Here is a 14,072-nt window from a genome sequence, read left to right on the forward strand (position 1 = left end):
CTATTAGCAGCAATTATGGATATTTTTAATTTCATGGAAAATCGTACTATTGATCTGAAAGAAGTTTTTACCACCAAAACTATCTCTCAAACGGGTGACCTGGATACTAATTTTAGGAAATTCGGGCACCTGATGGAGAAGAAAGTTAGTGCTTGGTGGGATCTCACAACACATGAGCAATATATTAAAGAAGGAATAGTCCCAAGAAGACTGAGATGGGATATTCCTATTAATGATGGGTTAATGGATAATGATTCCATTGAGGAATGGTATAAATTCTTCAATGAAAAAGGGCTGGAAGCTTTGCAATTCCTCATTAAAAGGAAACAACGGAAAATTGCTAATATGAACAAATTAATAGCAGAGTGCAAAACTTCTTTGGAGAGTCATAAAGACACTCCATCCTTTGCAACACTTACGAGCCAACTTAATAAGGTCTTGGAACAAAAAGACCTTGAAATAAAGCAACGAAAAAGGAGGAAATACCTTAGAGATACTAATGACTATCGTCTACATCAAACATTTAAATGGCAATTTAATTTAAAACAAGGTGGGGATGGTTCAGTATCCTCTTCACCTGATAGGGAAGTACGGATTATCTCACCTGAGAGGGATTTGAGATATAGAACACCTGAACCTGGGAGATCGTATGAGGATGACCATAGTAGACATCCAAGGGATCACCACATTAACCCACCAAGACCACCAAGAGATGAACATAATGAACCAAGAACACCAAAACAATGGTGGAAAAATAAAAACAATGGTAAACCCCGATCAAAATCTCCAAGAAAGCCTAATTGGAAGAATAAGGGGAACCAAAAACCATCTAACCCCCCTAAAAATCAACAGGAATCTCAGGGTGGGAACACACAAGGATACCACCATGATCCTTACTATCACAATCAGGATAGAAGAGATCCAAGAGATTATCATGCACCCCCACAATACCATCATACAGGGGGACAGCCGCATGCCTACTATCAAAGGGGACCACCAAATTATGAACATCACCAATATGATGTGAGAAGAAGTCCAGTACCGACTCACAACCAATATGAGCCTCTATCTAGTTATAGAGAGGATGTGGATCCTCGTTCCTCATCTTTTTTAGAGTATCGCCGGGAGGAGAGGTCCTCACCCACGCGTCAAAGGGAGTGCCGAAGCCCAAATCGAAGAGGGGATGCAGAGGGGGACACAAAAAGAAGAAAACTAGAATAGGAGAAGGCATTATCAATCTAAGTGGGATAGACCTAAGCCCAACAGAATTGATAACACTTGATAAGGGTCTCAAGTTTGCCCCTAAGCGGAATTTGAGCAAATTTGATACTTATGTAGACATCAAAAAGTTTACACGCAAACTAAACATCAAGAAATACATGCTAACACAGCCAATAACGTATCAGGCTGTACCTAATATGCCAGGAAGGGTTGAACATAGTCAGTTGAGAAACAAATCACTGTTCAACCCGCAAGTTGTAAATAATCAACATATTGAGGTCTTTTCAAAGATGGTACTGAAAGATTTGGACCAACTTAAAGTGAAGAAGTTACCGAACCCCATGGCCATACATAAGGGTATTAAGATGTTGGAAGAAAACAAAGAGGTTATAATAAGACCAGCCGATAAGGGTGGAGCCATTGTGGTCCTCGCCAAAGACTATTACTATGAAGAATTGGCCAAGCAACTCGAGGACACCAATACCTATATCAAATTACGCTCCAATCCGACAGGAGAATACAAGGAGGAGCTAGTTGACTTGATCTATAGAGGAAAAGAAAAAGGAGTGCTGAACAAAAGAGAAGCTAAATACCTAATACCTGAGGTGTGCCGAGTACCCATTATATATACTGTTCCCAAAGTCCACAAGGATCCTGAGAAACCCCCTGGACGTCCCATTATCAATGGGATTCAATCCATCAACTCACGCCTAGGGGAGTATGTGGATAGATTTATTCAGCCGTTAGTGCCCCAAACTAGGGCTTACCTCAGGGACACAAAGCATTTAATACAGATCCTTGAGAGCACAGTACTGGAACCTAATTGTGGTTACTTGTTGGCCACAGCTGATGTGGCCTCATTGTATACTGTGATAAACCATGAAGAAGCCATTGGGGCCACAAAATGGGCATTGAACAGTTTTGGTCATCTCATATCGAAACAAAAAAGGTTTATTTTGAGATGTCTTGCATATGGGCTACAGCACAACTACTTCTGGCATAAATCAGAGTATTACCGGCAACTGAATGGTATAGGAATGGGTGCTAAATATGCACCGAGTGTAGCCAACGTGTACATGTCTGAGTGGGAGGAGTCGTCCATATATGAAGGTATGCCGGAGCAGCTCATACTCTACAGAAGATTTATAGACGACTGTATCATCATTTGGAAGGGGGATGAGAATACCCTAACTCAGTTTTTTGAGAAATTAAATGATAACCAGAAGAACATAAAACTCACCTACACTTTGAGCAACACTACTATTCAGTTCCTTGATTTAGAGATTACTATAGACAATCAACAACTAAAAACTAGAACACACTTTAAGCCGGTCCAGAGGAACAGCTATATCCCTGTGGATAGCTGCCACCATGACCCGTGGCTAATCAATATACCAAAGGGTCAAATGCTAAGGATTCGCAGGAATTGCTCAGACCCTGAGGTATTTTTGGATCAAGCTAAAACGATCGGGAAAAAATTTATTGATAAAGGGTATAACAAGGACTTTATAATGGAACAAATACAAAAGGTGTATGAAACTCCACGTACCTCTCTAACACAAGACAAAATCAAGACAAAAAGGCTGGAAACTGAATTACCCATAATTCTAAATTATAACACCCAACACAAGCAACTTGAAGCTATTATAAAGAAACACTGGCCAATTTTGAAAGCAGACAGACAGCTACAGGGAATTTTACCGAGTTACCCACGGGTGGTGTACAGAAGAGCACCAACTTTAAGGGATTTGGTGGCAAAAAATATTCCTGACCCACCAGTGAGAAACAATTTACTCACTTTTTACCAAGGAAAAGGTTTTTTTTCCATGTAAACGATGTTTTGCGTGTAGGCAAACCAATTTCAATGGACAAAAATGTTCTAAATTCAAATCTACAGTGACTCAGAAGGAATACAACATAAAGGATCTGATCACGTGTAGGACTGAAGGGGTAGTATATGTATTGGAGTGCTCTTGCTCACTCCAATATGTTGGACGCACGAAGCGCCCAATGTGGAAGCGCATCAGAGAACATGTCCAAAATATCCAAAAAGCCTTCCCCAAACACAATGTGTCTCGGCACTTTGATCTATGCCACCACAACAATCCCAAGGAAATGAAATTTTGGGCCATTGCCAAATACACTCCACACTGGAGGGGCAGTCATAAAGTAAGGGAATTAAGTAAAACTGAGTCTCGCTGGATACATGAGATGCAGACTCTATCTCCCAATGGCCTTAATATCGAATTTGATTTAAATTGCTTCATTTCCAATTCGTAAACATACTCTTGGTTTTGTATTAATAATTAATTTTATTAATATATATTGATTTTTATTCATTATGATGGTTTTTATTACTGTTATTATAGTAATAATCTTTTAACTCTTTAGTACAATTTTTATTACATATTTTTGATGGTTTTATATGTTTTATTGATAATATTGAATAGTGTTGATGCATCTATTTAATTGTATTTTTAAATGTTCATCTACTTATTCTATGCTTGTTGTATATCTGGCCACAAGAGGGCAGTAGATTGCATATGCAAATGCAAATGCAAATGCACCATTCACATAGCAAACTACATAGAATGTTTTTAAAGTTTTATATCAATTACATTTTTTTAAATTTGTTTATTAAAATTATGTGTGTCTATGCATCGACATTTGATCTCACTAGAATTCAGCTATGTGAGTAAAGTTTTGCCGCAATGATGTTTGTCTTTCCCTTTGGTTGCTCACACTAATGTAAACGCTGTCAATGAGAAGGCTATCTAAACCCCAAGCCATTCTCATAACGTATGAACCCATGAGTAAGTCGCGTGCCTGTGACGTAACGCGTAGGGAGGAGCCTGCGATCGAATCCGAGTGCATCGGATCGAGCTGAGGAAACAACATACTGAGTGGCGTTTTCATGCTTTACTGAAAGCCGGGATTCGTGAGTGCATATGTCAATGCTCTGATTACATTTTTTGATCTGTCATCGAATATTGCGCAATGAGATTTTTTCTCTTTTCTTTCATGCAATCCCTGTCTGTGAGTGCCTGTATCATCTGATCACAGCGGTGGAGGGCTGGATTAGCATTCAGATTGAAGAGAGTGATTTTTTCCCTGCATGGAATCCTGCTAATCACTGTGCACTAATTAAGGACATATTAGTAATTCACAGTTTATGGAGTATTCTCCCTGATTAGTTTTTCTTTGTACGTTTTATCACCTTTTAAGTTAATATTAGCGCATCTATATTTTATATGTTTCCCATACCCCGCAGCCGTAATATTCCAGTGATAACAACAGACACTAGACCTGTTATACTCCTCTGGAGTGCCGACTCAGAATGCCTTTTTACTCCCCTCCTACCATCAAAAAAGCTGTACTATAGCATCCATCAATAAAATTCTATAAAAGGAGGATGGGTGGATGAATGAAAGGTCCGTCGCCTCCATTCATAGATTGATTTTCATTGATGAAATCTATAGTACAGATTTTATGGATGTAGGAGAGGGGCACAAAAGACAAGTGACTATGACAGGTCTAAGGCCTCGTACACACGATAGGTTAAACAGAGGACAACGGTCTGATGGACCGTTTTCATCGGTCAAAAACGATCGTGTGTGGGCCCCATAGGTTATTTAACCATCGGTTAAAAAAAGCCAACTTGTTTTAAATTTAACCGATGGATTGCTAACCGATAGGACAAAACCGATCGTTAGTAGGCATGACCATCGGTTAAAAATCCACACATGCTCAGAATCAAGTCGACACATGCTTGGAAGCATTGAACTTCTTTTTTCAGCACGTCGTTGTGTTTTACGTCAACGCGTTCTGACACGATCGGTTATTTAACCGATGGTGTGTGGGCGCGACGGACCATCAGTCAGCTTCATCGGTAAACCGATGACAACGGTCCATCAGACCGTACTCATCGGATGGACTGATCGTATGTACGAGGCTTAACAGCAGTATTAACCCCCAAAGCACGGGAAGATTACCCTTGCAACGGTATGGGGGGGGGGGGCAGGGCGATGCAGAGGACTGAAGGCTTAGCAGCCAACAGCACAAGGGACATTTCCCATTAATTGCAAGTACTGTATTGTCCGCTGTGCAGAGTTTTTTTTAATTAACTAGAATTAGGTTTGACATTTTTTCTTGTACTGTACATTGTTGTACTAATAACTGAAAAAGTCTGCCTGCCTACACCTTCGTTTGAGGTTTTGTTTTTCACTGCAGAAATACAATGTATGTTGTCAGATGTTGTGCAATAATTAAATGACAGAGCAATTAGAATTTCTTCATAACAACATGTTTTATCTCTTCCAGGTGGAGTCACTTGAGGTTTATAGAAATAGCGCGTTCTATAAGTGGCATTGTATAGTCAGTCCTTCTATACCACTGCGAGCAATTACATTTCCTATCTATGAGTCAGTGGAGAATTCAGAGTCTAAACGTGCATTTTTATGGGCCATAATAGTCCGTCTTTTTATAGCTTGTTCAAGACATTACAGTGTAGAAGCTCTTTGGTGACATCTGTGCGTACAATGATGATCTGAGCTAAGAAGATCAATTTGACAGGAGAATATATATTTTCAACAGAACCGATCGCTGCAGAGATTTACTCTGTATTTGGTTTACGTTATGATATAAAACGTCACTGAATTACCATTAAATGGCACTTATTCCCTAAAATGCTTAGTACTAGGTGGAAGCTGTTTGAAGCATCCATTGATTGCCTCCATCTTTCCAGGAATCCAGACATCAGTCTTTTAGAGGTCACAGCACAACACCCCATTTTGTTGTTACTATTTTGAGTTGTACTCTGCCAACACACTTTGCAATCTGATTGCTTCATTTTCTTTACCAATAGCTTGGTTATAATAAATTCAATATAAATTGAATGTTTGTGTAGGGCAGGGATCAAGTCCTGGGGAAAAAAAGTGTGGTAACTCCAATCCATGATCCACTCCCCCACCAAAAAAAAATAAAAAATTATACGCTCATATGCATAAACCGCATGTTTTTTTTTCCGATCCACTGTACCTTAGTAATCCTTTATGTTACTGGCCGCTTCCTGTATAAGTATTCATCGGGTAGTGTGCGGGTATTCCGTCACTTCCTCGATGCCGCAATGTCTCCTGGGAGCTTTTGTCATTGTTCCCAGGAGACATTGCGGAGGTCTGCCGCGAGTTATCGCGGGATTTAGAAAGAACTTTAAGCAAGACCTCCGCAATGTCTCCTGGGAACAACGACAAAAGCTCCCAGGAGACATTGCGGCATCGAGGAAGTGACGGAATACCTGCACACTACCTGATGAATCCATATACAGGAGGCGGCCAGTAACATAAAGGATTACTAAGGTTCGCCTGCCCCTGACAGTGACTCGAGCTGGGCATCGCCGCTTAGTGAAGGATTGGCTCGGGCGGCTCAGCTGCTCTCGGCTGCTCTAGTCCTGCAAAGGGAACTGAGTTCCTGCTGTGAAAAAAGTGCAGGAACTCCGTTCCCACACGTTCCCGCAGGACTTGAGCCCTGGTGTAGGGAGACATTTGAACTATTCATTTGTTGGTAAATCTTAAGAAGATTGTGCATAGTTTATAAAATCAGATTGCAACATATGTGGTCAGTTTTAGGCTGTACGAGGTAGATGAAATGCCCTGTAACACCTAAAAAAATCCTGGGCAAAGCTTGAAATTTTGGTTTTGATAATAATTAAAGTGGATTTTAAAGTGATTCTAAAGGCAGAATTTTTTTTTTAATCTTAATGCATTCTATGCATTAAGATAAAAAAAACCTTCTTTGTGCAGCAGTCCCCCTAATACTTACACAAGCCCCATCTCGATCCATTGAAGTGCACAAGTGCCTCGGCTGTCTGAGACTCTCCCTCCTGATTGGCTATAGACACAGCACTGCCACCATTGGCTCCCGCTGCTGTCAATTAAAGTCAGTTAGCAAATTATGAGAGAGGCGGCGGGGCCGAACCATGGCTCAGTGTCTGAATGGACACACAAAGCTGTGGCTCTGTTCGGTTGCCCACCAAATAAAGCTGCTTGCTGTGGTATCACTCGACAGGAGGGAGGGGTAAGGAGTGCCGGTAAGGGACCAGAGAAGAGGAGGATCTGGGTGGCTCTGTGCAAAACCACTGCACAGGGCAGGTAAGTATGACATGTTTGTTATTTTTAAAGAAAAAAATAATTAAAATAATATCACGTTAAGAAAAACTTACTGCACCAGTCTTCTTTTCCACCTTTCCAGCTGCAATTAAAAATTTGCATTCAAACCCCCAAGTACTTACCTGTCTTAGAATAGAATTTCAGGTTTCGTGAAGAATCCCAGATTTCCTATGAGCCTAGGTTTACTCCATTAACAGAAGCTGTACTATAATGTCTATGAATGAAAGGTGATCTATAAATGGAGGACAGGCAGATGATGATGATGATGAAAGGTCTGCCCTGTCCTTTCATAGATTGTTTTTCATTCATAAAAGCTATAATACTGCTTTAACGAATGGAGAAGCTGGGCAGAAAACATGGGCATAGCTGGGCTCTCTTGATAAGTGTCTGTCACAGCCCCCTTAGTTCTATTCACCCTCACTGCACTGCGAGACTACAGTGGTGGGATAAAGTTTAATGGAGGAGGATTTCAGCTAGGAGACAGCAGTACAAGGGACACAATACTGCGGATTGTAAGAAATGTCCCTTATGCTAATTCTTATTTGGAGCACACAAGAGGTGGAAATAATTAAATTTATTTCATATCAGCCTTTTGCAATTCACCATGAAAAAGTGTTTAAACTGGGAGGAGGAGTTCAATAAATCAGTTGTGTTGCGGTGCTCATGTGCTTACAACTAACTGCTGATAGGACGAGAGAACCATGACAAAAGATGAGTTCATTAGTCTCCTGGTACACACTATAGTTTTTTTTTTCATGCAACCCCACGGGTTGCATGGAAAAAACTGGCAGCTCCAGTCGGGAGCCGCTGTACTAAGCATGCAACGGAGTTGGTCGGGTGACCGGGTTTTTAGATTTAGCTGTCTGCCTAGAGTTCAGCTTTGTTTTTTTTTTGTATAGGTGGGTCCACTTTAAAAACACATTGGCCCGGATTCAGAAACAGTTTACGTCGGCGTATCTCCAGATACGCCGCCGTAATTTAAAAACTGCGCCGTCTTATCCTTACGCCAATTCTCAAAGGCAGATACGCTTAAAAAATAGGCTTCCTCCGCCGACGTAACTTGCATACGCCGGCGTATAATTGTGTGCTATTTTACGCTGGCCGCTAGGGGCGCTTCCGTAGATTTATACGTAGAATATGCAAATGACCTAGATACGCCGATTCAGAAACGTACGTGCGCCCGGCGCATTATTTTACGTTTTTTACGTAAGCCTTTTTCCGGTGTAAAGTTACCCCTGCTATATGAGGCGTACGCAATGTTAAGTATGGACGTCGGGCCAGCGTCGAATAGGGCTGTGCGTAATTTACGTTCACGTCGAAAGCATTGACTATTGCGGCGTAATTTGGAGCATGCGCACTGCGATACGTTCACGGACGGCGCATGCGCCGTTTGTTAGAAACGTCAATTACGTGGGGTCACACATAATTTCAATAAAACACGCCCACATTTTCAACATTTGAATTAGGCGGGCTTACGCCGGCCCTTATACGCTACGCCGCCGTAACTTTGGGCGCAGAATCTTTCTGAATACCATACACAGCTCACAAAGTTACGGCGGCGACGCGTATAGGAGATATGCTACGCCCGCATAAAGATACACATTTGTATCTGAATCTGGGCCAATATTGATAAAGTTAGATTCTTCAGGAGCAACCAAAACCCAACAGGTGCTGATAGCCCAAAAGAAGACTAATCACATATCCCTCCTTATTTACAGATCCAAATGTATTCTGCAATTGAGCAGTGCTTTGAAATAGAATAGGCTTTTTATCAGCTGTCTCACCCATTTATCCCCATCTGTGCTGTAAACGCTGGTCTTGGGAATGCGATCCAATAACTTGAAGAATTGAGTGGCAGCAGTTTTTGCTTTGGCATAATCTGGAGTGAAGGAGGAAGCTCTGCCCAGTGCAGTGCCACTTGTTACTATAGCTGCAATTACTCTGAAGGAGAAACAGGGAATTCTCAGTGTATGTTTGTGGCGTATTATGGTTAAAATCATCAAATATAACATTTTAAAAATTGATTTATAATTATTAAAAAATAATGTATTTAGTGAAGGCAGACAACTAAATATTTGCTAATATCTGTAAAAAAAAAAATGTGTTCATTATTTTAAAGCCCAACTCCGGGTAAGTAAAAAAAAATACTCCTTGCAATGGGATTTTGCAAGAGTTAACTGCTCATTTATAGCTAGGGTAACAATAAAAGAAAATATACTTACCCAATCCTTTGCTCCTTCCTGCATTCAGACTCCCCCCCCCCGCTTCTGCACCCCCACAATCTAGTGGTCTAGGGTCTTGACATCATCAAGACTCTATAGCCCTGCTCTGGACATAAGGACATTGGGGAACAGTCTACCGCAGGATCAGGGGGGGCGTCATCTTCTGGAGGAGCGGAGGATCAGTTAAGTAAAACTATTTCTTTTAACTATAAAATTAAACAATAAAATTAACAATTAACCCTTGCAGTGCGGTCACAGCCCAACTGAAAGGGATCATTTTTTTCTGCCCTGAGTTGAGTTTTTGGGAGCTTCAAACTCCATCGCAGCCTGACAAATAAAAGGTAAATTAAATGCAAGTCCATTGGTTTATCCCCTCGTTTGATTGGTCCTCAAAACAAAATACTATTCTTCCTTTTCTGCTGATTATATCCTGTGATGAAGAAGAGGTTCTGCAAGGAGACAGTTCCAGATTACATGTGAGTATCACAGCTAGATCTTTTTAAAGAAGGAAAAATCAATCTTATGGTAGGCTTTAACCCCTTCTCTACCGAGTCATTGTAAAATGATGTTGGCAGGAACCCTCTCTCTGGGTGGATGTCATATGATGTCCTGGGCTTCCCGGGACGATAGGGACTCGGGACCCGGTGCGCGTGCCCGGCGGCCGCGATGTCCGCCGGGCACCCGTGATTGCCCGCAATCACGGCAGGACCATGGATCTGTGTGTGTAAACACACAGATCCATGTCCTGTCAGAGGAGAGGAGACCGATGGTGTGTTCCCAGCACAGAGGAACACACATTGGTCTACTCCCCTTGTGAGTCCCCTCCCCCTACAGTTAGAATCACTCACTAGGGAACATATTAACCCCTTGATTGCCCCCTATTGTTAACCCCTTCCCTGCCAGTCACATTTACACAGTAATCAGTGCAGTTTGATAGCACTAATTGCTGTATAAATGTGAATGGTCCCAAGAACGTGTCAAAAGTGTCTGATGTGTCCGTCGCAATCGCAATGTCACGGTTACAATAAAAATCACAGATCGCCGCCATTACTAGTAAAAAAAATTAAATAAATAAAAATGCCATAAATCTATCCCTTATTTTGTAGATGCTATAACTTTTGCGCAAACCAATCAATAAACGCTTATTGTGATTTTTCTTTACCAAAAATATGTAGAACAATACATATTGGTCTAAACTGAGGAAAAAATCTTCTGATCTGCGTACGTCTCCCAGGTTAAAGATTAATGGCCTATTGAAGCAAGGTCATCAACATAAAAAGTCTGAAAAAGTCAGCGTGGTTCCTTTAAAAGAAACATATTAACCCTTTGCATTCCGTGGTCCTTCTATTTCTAAATTAATTAATAAGTCTACTTTCTTCTCAACAAAAGAAGGCCAGATAGGTTTAAGTTGGCCTTATGTTCTCAGCAGCATAGCTAAAATATGTCAATAAGACAGTAAATGCTGTCAGATTTCACTCCCCTGAAAAGGTTTCATTTTTTTGCTTTAATTAAAGCTTGAAATATCAATAAAATGAGACGCATGCTTCCTGAATTATCAGAATCAATATGTTGTACCTGAACACCAGAGAATAGTGTAAACCTTCTGTATTGACTAAATATCCTCCAAATCTGAAAGATGCAGCATAAGCCATAAAGATGACACACTGGGCAAATCCAAAGCATGCTCCATATACGTGAGATTTTTTTACTGCTGCCTTGTATGGCATTACCAGCAGCTCCTCATACATATCCACAAACATCCTCTCCTTTCCGAGTCCAGCAACTGTTCGAATATTACCTATTGCTTCACTGGAGACCTGAGGAGTAGCAGATTCAAAATAAATTCATTTCATAATTATTTTGTGAGTAGTGTTGTAAACCAAAATGGGAAATGTGTTAATAATGGAATGACTTTTGACCTCTAGAATATCCTTTGATAAGCTTTTCTTGCAAACAGCTTACATCACTTTGCTTAAGAGCTTGGTGAAATGGATAATGTAAATTGGATTTCTGTTTAATTGGTTTAAACAGTTTATTGCCTGTAAATTCTGCACAAAACAGCTCCTTCCATATTTGACATCTCGGTTTTGCACAGTCATTGGAAAGTGCAATCATTTGTTTACCATACTGTATCTTGCAATGTCTTCAATGTCAAGATATGTCCACCAAATGTTTAAAAAGAAACAGCTAGGTCTAATACAGAGGCTAAAATACCTCTGTCCCAAATACTTGTAAAGAAGTTAAATACGGTTACGGCCAGTCCCATTCACGGACGACTTACGCAAACGACGTAAACATTTCAAAATTCAACGCGGTTCCGACGTCCATACTTAACATTGGCTGCGCCATCCTTTTGGTGGTTTATTTTACACCTGAAAATGCCTTATGTAAACGGCATATCTTTACTGCGACGGGCAAGCGTATGTTCGTGAATAGGCGTATCTCGCTGATTTACGCATTCTAGGCTTAAATCAGCATACACGCCCCTAGCGGCCAGCGTAAACAGACAGCTAAGATACGACGGCGCCGGCGGTCGTATTTTAGCTACATTTAAGCGTATCTCAATTTGAGAATACGCTTAAATTTACGACGGCGCAGATTCGGAGTTACGACGGCGTATCTCTCCCTGAATCTGGCTAATTGTATAAAAATAAAGTCATATTTACTACATAATACAAAATACAATGTATGAAACATCTTATATCTCAATGTGTTTCGTGAAACAATGTTACCTTCATCAGGAATTTAATTTTACTAACAAGATGAATATGAATAATAATAGACAAAAATTGCCCTACAGGATGGTTTACATTACTCAGCATTTGGTCACCATGGATTTCTGAGGTAGGTTCTATTTGGTGCATGAGCCACGCTTGCACATTGACCCTCACCCTCCAGGCATCCTTGTCAGGTCACCTGTGGCCAGGTGACAAGTGCACCCCGTTGGGGTCAGTGATGCACCACAGGGTAGTGAACCCTATGGCTGACTGCTGCGATTACAGAGGAAGCGTGAACCCAAGATCGCCCAGGGCTCGGAATCTAAGACTCAGCTTTGTGTTCACCAGAGCCTCTAGTGATGAGGATGGCCTTCACCGCAGCTGAATCCAGGTCGCGACCCCTGGGATCCCCTAGGTCACGCTCCGCATGGAGAGAGGGGAAGCAGCAAGCAGGACAAGCGGTAGTGATGGGTAAGCCGAGGTCAGGGCAACAGGCAGACAAGGGTAACCGAGGGACAGGCAAAAGGTCAGGATCACAGGCAAACATGAGAAGTCAAAAACGGTACACAGGAAGATAATCGTAGCACACTGCAGACAGGAACTAAAGCTAACAACACGGTTGAACAGCAAAGCAGACTAGCAGTGCAGTGGTTAATATAGGCTTCCTGGGATGGCCTAGGGTGGAGCAATACAGGGAGGAAGGTGATAAAAGACAGTCAGAAGGAGGGTCAGGCCTCTAATGAACACATGGAGATCAGGTAACCTCCCAGACTTTATTGCATATCCATGACAATCCTCCAGCCCACCCCTTGCCTCCTAAGCCCCCTGGACAGACTCTCCATTTGGTGGCTGATCTTTTTTTTTGCTTCAAATATTTTATTGATTTTACATATTTTACATATAGTATGCAATGTACAATTAAGCATTGTACATCGTGCAGCGACGTTGTTGAGTATATCAAAACAGATAGAATTGTGTCCACTAACATAATGCAACTAAGTCAAACAGAAGGTGGGTTGGTGTCTGGTCTTTTGATCATGTGGAATATTGATTGGGCAATTTGTGGCTATTATTATTCATATGCTTTGGTCTTGTAGTTGAATGAAGACTACCTTCAATGATCCCAATTGTGTTACCTTGCCAGCCTCTTCCAATGCTTCTTTGTCCTGATTGGCAAATCCTGTAAGCATTTTAGCTTGAAACACTCCAGACAATCCAATCAGGGGGAGGAAACAGAGAACAACCAGACTGAGCTTCCAGCTAAAGAAGAATGCAATGATGAGCGATGCTACAATATTTGTCATGGAAGTAACAATCATTCCAATCTGGGAACCTGTAGCCTGGAGAAAATGGTTTTAAGTAAAAAGTATATTAAAAAAGTGCTGAAATTATCCTAAAGGAGTATATAAACATTAAATGACACGTGCCCTTAATGGATTTGGCCAATGTAATTCCTAAGCCTTTTAAGGCATGATTAAATGGTCTTATTCCACATTTTCCCTAAAACGATCCTGTAACTCTCAATTCCCTATATTGTTATTGTCACTGATCCAGCATGCCCCAGTTTATTTAGCGGTGGGAGGTGGTGTAGCTGTCACTCGGTGGGAGCCTTTGTCGGGAGTCGGGAGCTGTTCTTTTTTTTGGGGGGGGGGGGGTCCGCGGTGGTGTTGGACGTTGGATCTACACTGGAGGACAATGTTTAAAAATGTTGTTGTTTTTAATAAAAGACTTGTCAAAAACTGCCTGTG

General features: G+C 41.3%; 1 protein-coding gene across 1 annotated transcript in view; it reads right to left on the reverse strand.

The window, feature by feature from the left end:
- LOC120944054 (bile salt export pump-like) overlaps positions 1 to 14,072 on the reverse strand; it is a 122,348-nt gene that overhangs the window by 17,866 nt on the left and 90,410 nt on the right. Inside the window, exons 22-24 of the mRNA XM_040357823.1 lie at positions 13,461 to 13,664; positions 11,183 to 11,424; positions 9,170 to 9,326 (exon numbers count right to left, since the gene is read on the reverse strand). Coding sequence (XP_040213757.1) covers positions 9,170 to 9,326; positions 11,183 to 11,424; positions 13,461 to 13,664 — 603 coding nt within the window. The remainder of the gene's footprint in view (positions 1 to 9,169; positions 9,327 to 11,182; positions 11,425 to 13,460; positions 13,665 to 14,072) is intronic.

This window comes from Rana temporaria, chromosome 6, assembly GCF_905171775.1.
Source record: "Rana temporaria chromosome 6, aRanTem1.1, whole genome shotgun sequence".
Taxonomy (NCBI): Eukaryota; Metazoa; Chordata; class Amphibia; order Anura; family Ranidae; genus Rana; species Rana temporaria.